The following is a 6,490-nucleotide window of genomic DNA, read 5'->3' on the forward strand; positions in this document are numbered from 1 at the left end:
AAATCAGTCTGTTGTTGGAAGTATTTGCTGCTGCTTGCAAGTTGTCTGCTAATATTATTCTTGCTTTTGTGCTTTTTCTCAGCTATGTGTGGCAACACATTGAGATTGGATATGTGCAAGGAATGTGTGATCTTCTGGCTCCACTTTTGGTAATACTAGATGATGGTATGACACATTCTTTATTTGCATTAACTGCCAACTTTAACTATTACAATATAATCACTTTTGTCAGTCTAAATCACCCACATCCCTTATTTTAATGTTATTTCTGATAGGTAACCCTTTACCAGCAGCACACAAAGAAGTTCAAAATGCAGATCTAAATTAGTCTGTTCAAAACTCATCTTTATATCCATGTTCTATTATTTCATTAAGGAAATATACTTATGTTGTATTACAGTTCATTAGTGTGCATTACAGTACCAGATAAAAGGAGCAGCATATATTGTCATTGAAGGTCAAGACATTTCAGAAATCATGAATTATAAGACATTATGGGTCTTAGTCTAAAAGTCATACATGGGCAAAGTCATTCAGTTGGCTGTTGGGCTACATATCAGGACTGCAGGAGGCTTGCCCAAACCTGATTGTCAGCTCAGCAGCCAATTAAAGAAGTGTGCACAGACTGTTTCTGGAGGGATAGGACTTACTCTATTAAAGCTCTCCAAGTCTGGAGAAGATAGACTATCATGGGAGAACCTGGAATGGTTCTGTTCCAGGACTGAAAATATTTGCCAACTAGTTAGTTTTAACTAACTGAAAGGAAGAAATCATCTCCTTCCTGATTATATGCTTGAACCACACCCCTAGAAATGAAAAATAAACCTGAATACAGGTAAGAGCTATGAAGGTTTTTTTAATGCAAAATATAGTATGAAAACATGGGTAAAGACCCCAATACTGAAGATAGACTATCATAGGAGTTCCAGCAAACATGGAATGGAATTCCTAAAAATTATATGTTTGCTGGATCACCCTGGTTCTCCCATGGTAGGCTTCTGCAGTCTTGGAGAGCTTTGATAAATCAGGCTTAGTGTTTCAAATTCATAAACACAACAACCTAATTTGTAAGTCATGTACTAACAAAAACAAGTATCAATTTTATTTGTGATACACAGAATGACCAGTGAACAGGCCAATAAAAGTCAAATATATCTCAAAACCTTTCCCAAAAAGCTTCCTGAAGGGATGTAGATAACTATAAACTAGGTCTCCATGTGATAAACAAAAGTTTAATTATATATGTACATCACATTAGTTAAATAACATCTCATAGAAATGTATTAATTGAAATAAAGTTTATGGTAGTTACCTCACAGATCTGTGGGGCAGATATGCTGCAAACATTTATTGTACCTGTCATCATTCATTGTTCCACAGAGGCCATGGCCTTTAGCTGTTTTACTGAGCTCATGAAAAGGATGAACCAGAATTTTCCTCATGGTGGTGCCATGGACACACACTTTGCCAATATGAGATCTCTTATACAGGTATAGTGTTTTGTTGTTATAATCAAGATGAACACACTTCCCCTAATAATTCTGACTACCCTTCAAGTGTCCAATAGACTCAAACCAGTGGGCACATTGAATATCCTCAAATAAAGAAACACGAGGCAGTAAGTTCTAGTTCTTTAAGACAGCATTTAGGTTATGCTCATATAATGTGTGTAGACCCCTAAACCCCTTCATGTCTGTCTGAGTAAAAAGCCTGTAGTATGAAACCCCATTATGAGTATACTTTTTATAAACACCCCCTCCCCATTGGGCATTGACAGCCATCACTTTGCAGATCTGTGGCCTCTCAATCCTAGAAGTCAGGCTACAGATGTCATTGATAAAATAGAAGCCTGCAGATAAACATTGACGCTGTAGGATGCAGTGACATCTGCAGTGCAGTGCGTTTTACAGCCTGGATGGGAGTTTGCATCAGCCCGATTTGGCATACCTATACAAGTTTACATAAATGTAAGACACATTTCTTCCATGAATAAATAGACTCACCATGGTTCCCTTGTGGTTAGACCTCATTGCAGATGGATTGATAGGACTCAATACTTGCATAAGTCGTACCTACTTTTTTTTTAACCTAAGAAACAATTGGGGGACACATACACTGAACTATTGTGAAAACAAATAGGTATCACAGGCACTTCCCTAAACTTTGATTCCTGACTATCCTTTTCACTGTATGCAACAACCTACTGGTCATTACAAAAAACTTCTCTCCTTTTTTTCTAACGCTTCAAAAAGCCTCATCACTTAATAAATGCATATGCTTGCATTTAGATTGCAGTTACATCATTTGCACAATTTGATACAATCCATTTGCTTACCAGTGTTTTCTTCAAGAAAGATGTCCTATAAAATACCAGATCTTACTGTTGAGTTCAGCTGTCATTCATTTATTGTAAACTAGCATTTTCAGGAAAAGACAGCATCCATATTTCTCTTACGTCTCATGATAGGGTTACCCTTATTGGGAAAATGTTGTCCTTATTTTTATTTTTTTTGGGTAGAACTCTTGGGGGATTTATTATTATTTTTTATTAATATTATTTATTATTTGTGTCCCAACCAGAGCATTTTTCTGTCATCCTATATTCAAGGACGGGGATCTTTGAGACAGGAGAACTCTCTAAATGGACACATGCTGCAATATATACATTTGTCAATAAACAGTGCACTTGTTAGAACATCTGTCAGGTTTTTAGTGCTGTCTGGGTTGTTTTTGGAATTATTCGCCCACTTTGCGTCCTAGTGTCAGTGGTTACCAGTGAAGAAATATGGAAAATCTTTACTACTTTAGATAAAACTAATGAATATTCTCTGTCATTTGCTGTAACACCCAGAAATATTTTAGCTTTAGGACTTTTGACAACTGCATTACAGCGTTAAGCAAATAATAGTTTTTTGCACATATATACTCTTATCCTAACTTTCTTACATATTTCCTCACTAGATTCTGGATTCAGAGCTTTTTGAACTCATGCACCAAAATGGTGATTACACTCACTTCTACTTCTGTTACCGCTGGTTCCTTCTGGACTTCAAACGAGGTGAAGAATTATTAATAAATGAGTGATAAAGGGATATATTTGCACTGTCATACATTACTGTGTAAAGTTGCAGACTGCCACAATGCAGATAAAGCTTGCTGGTTTTGATGGTGAATTAGCAAGTGCTTGAAGTTCACCCACTCTGGGTTTCTAAAACTAGAAAGCTCACTACTAGCAGAGTTCAATGCAGTTTTGCTGTACACACGGGCAGAGGGGGTAGCACAAGGCTGTTGGCCCAAGGAGGTAGGTAGCATGCTTTAAATGTGGCCTTTATTGTTATAATTATTATTGAACAGGATTTATGTAGCGCCAACATATTATGCAGTGCAGTGCTGTTTCTTTACTACTGCTTTTCTTTTTAAATGTATGCAAATCTAATAGGCCTCCAAAAAGAGTATTATTAAACTATTATTAGATATACCAAGGTGCAAATTGTCATCCTACCTGGTCTACCCATAGTACCATATGCCTCAAAATAGATGAACTTCACTTAGCCCAATAATAGAGGTAATATTGTTATAGCACAATAATAAGGTATATTATTAATTAAATATTATTCTAATCATAATCACTGTTTTCCAACAAACAAATTCTTCAAAAAGAGAAACATACAACATATTAAAATCAAATATATACATATAGGCCTTCAGTTATGACATCCAAATTGAGGAAAGACTTAGCTTTTATACATTAGACTACAAACTTTCAACACACCTGGGTTTCTATAGTTATACTATATAATATATATACACTTCAAAGTGGACCTATCACCACAATTCACAGCACCACACTTTATATAGAAGGGTAGATATCCTTTTTATATAAAGTAAAAATGTGTTTTGTTTTTTTCTTTCCATTAATTGCCTTTAAAAAAAAAAAGTTAGACCCCTCCCCTTCTGTCTTTACCATCTTTACTGCACATGCCCAAAAACCAGACATGCACAGAAGGAGCTATTTAATCATTGAAAAAAAAGTTGCCGATCTTACGCATATGCAGTGCGAGATCAGGTGACGCAGCCAAAAGACAGAAGAGATGATGGCGCCTGGCTCTTCCTCAGGGCTGGGGCGAAGCAAGGAACCAGGACAACGCAGGACTGTATGAAACACAGTTCTAGAGGGACCTGTGGTAATATTGGTAAGTGGCTTTTTTTGTTTTTACGTTAGTTCCGCTTTCAGTATATTGCTTGGTTATATTCTTTGTGTTCAGCTCAGTGACTGAATAAGTTGCAATTATAGAGAGTATTGTTGGTATGACTTAATTTTTTCACAGATCAATAAACAGATTTAAAAAATAAATTGTTGCATCCAGCTAGGAAATGTTTCCTGGGAACAAAAATATAATTTAGGTGGCAGAATTCCCTTCTGAATGTCTGTATATTTTGTCAGTCTTGTCTGGGTAAATCCATAGGGCACTGAAAGCATGAAGAAAGGGAGAAATGTTTTTATAGCAGGAGCAAACACCTTATGTTTGCATATTGTCTGTAATGGCCAGTGTTTAATGAGACTTCTAACTTTTTTTTCAACAGAACTGGTTTATGATGATGTGTTCTCTGTATGGGAAACCATCTGGGCTGCCAAGCAGGTGTCCTCTTCTCACTTTGTCCTCTTCATTGCTTTGGCTTTGGTAGAAGTCTATCGTGATATCATCCTGGAAAACAATATGGACTTTACAGACATAATAAAGTTCTTTAATGGTAAGTCAGTTTTGAAATGTATATCTCTAGCAATATAGAAGAAGTAGTAATCAAAGTGTGGGCTGGTAGCCTTTGTGAATGAAAGAAGAGATTTTGAAGTTTCCTCTGTCAAAGATTTTCTGGTGGCTTATCAGTGCTTTTTCCTACTAGTGTACACTGAAAGAAATTCCATACATTCACAGGAGTTTCCTCATCCAGACCAGGCAAATGAAGATGGTTTAAGACTCTGAACCCAGAAAAAAACACATTGAACATGAGCAGACAATGGTGGTACCATGGACATCACAGCATTGGAGGGGTTACTTTGGACAAATAAGTCTGCCATAAATATGCTGTGCATGCTTGCACATTATAGTAAAAACCTTATCTTGAATCAAGTAACGTTGAAACTAGCTAGGGCTCTTATCAATTGGACATTCTTGTACCTGTACCTTGTACCTAAGCAAATGATCCCTCTGGAAAAGCTAGATGGTGCCGCCATCTTCTTTTTTCTCGTCTTCCTGGCTTCAATCTTCAGTCATCTTGATTGGCCAGGCCGGTATAAATCAGTCCTGACTTCAGCAGAGGAAGCCTGAAGCTGCCAGGAATTCCTGCTTCTGACACACGCCTTTTGACAGATAAAGACAGGCATCAGGTGATATGTTTTGTTTTTAAACATCGCCTGTCCCTTTCTGCCTAATTAAAACTTTATTAGGTGGGACTTTAGTTCTGCTTTAACATCCCTTTAAAGATGCATCAGGATCTAGACTGGATCAGCAAGGATCTTTGCAGTTGACCAGTGTAATTAGGCATCATAAAGTAAGTGATAAAGTGGCTTTTTGAAATCAGAGAACAGAGAGAAGATTTCCTGCAAATTGCATATTTTATCTTCTTTATAGTTTTTCTTTTAGTTAAGGAGAATTAAAAAAAAGTATTTCCAGAAAAATGGATTTTTAGTAATATGCCAACCTACCACAAAAAAGTTCATAATCATTTCTTAACTGTGGTGTTTTTTTTTATTTCTGTACAGGTTTACATAAATGAAAATCTGCTTGAAGCATGTAAAATGCAGGCCATATAAATGTCAACTGAAGTGAAATGTGCCTGTCTGTAAAACTGATGCCATTGACATAAATCCACGGCCTGTTAACAGGCTGTTATAGTGGCAGGATTTTAAAGTCAGGATCTCATAGTGCTTGGTGGACTATATCTGACTATTGGCATGCTGTTTTTACAACATCAAGTAGCATTGCTAGTTAAACCTAAAAAATAAAGATCCCTATTCACATGATGTGCCTGTGTCTGTTTTGTAAGTGAAAACATACCTGTTAATCCTTCCAGAAATCTAATGAGATTTCTGTGCACTCTGCAATGTTACCTTAAACAGCATTATCATGTAATCTGATAACAGACTTCCCCCGCCTAGTATATGAGGTGAAAATGTTTAGTATAAAGCAATGGATAGCAGTAAAGCCCTATCTACTTTATCTAGAACTAAAAGAAAACATTTTAGCTGAACATACACTTTGCATTTTTGTTCTTGGTTCTTTGGATTAGATGCACTTTAAGTATTAGCAGTTTGGGTGGATTAAAAGGTAAGGAATTATTTTAGAGAACAGTTTAAGTATTCAGGTAAGGGAAGACTAAGGTGTTCTTTATTCTTAGGGACGCAATTTATGCTTGGGACATGAATAGACATCATTTTTTGTTGTTTTTGCCACCAGCAAACCCACAAAAAAAACTACCAATACTGAGCTCT

At 36.5% G+C, this 6,490-nt stretch overlaps 1 protein-coding gene across 2 annotated transcripts in view; it reads left to right on the plus strand.

Annotated features, from left to right (window-relative positions):
* The window catches only part of SGSM1 (small G protein signaling modulator 1), an 86,058-nt gene that overhangs the window by 69,557 nt on the left and 10,011 nt on the right, over positions 1–6,490 (plus strand). For both annotated transcript variants that reach the window (XM_072415403.1, XM_072415404.1), the window contains 4 exons: positions 83–165; positions 1,381–1,490; positions 2,962–3,058; positions 4,585–4,752. In XM_072415403.1, coding sequence (XP_072271504.1) covers positions 83–165; positions 1,381–1,490; positions 2,962–3,058; positions 4,585–4,752 — 458 coding nt within the window. The remainder of the gene's footprint in view (positions 1–82; positions 166–1,380; positions 1,491–2,961; positions 3,059–4,584; positions 4,753–6,490) is intronic.

Source organism: Pyxicephalus adspersus, chromosome 6 (genome assembly GCF_032062135.1).
Source record: "Pyxicephalus adspersus chromosome 6, UCB_Pads_2.0, whole genome shotgun sequence".
Classification (NCBI taxonomy): Eukaryota; Metazoa; Chordata; class Amphibia; order Anura; family Pyxicephalidae; genus Pyxicephalus; species Pyxicephalus adspersus.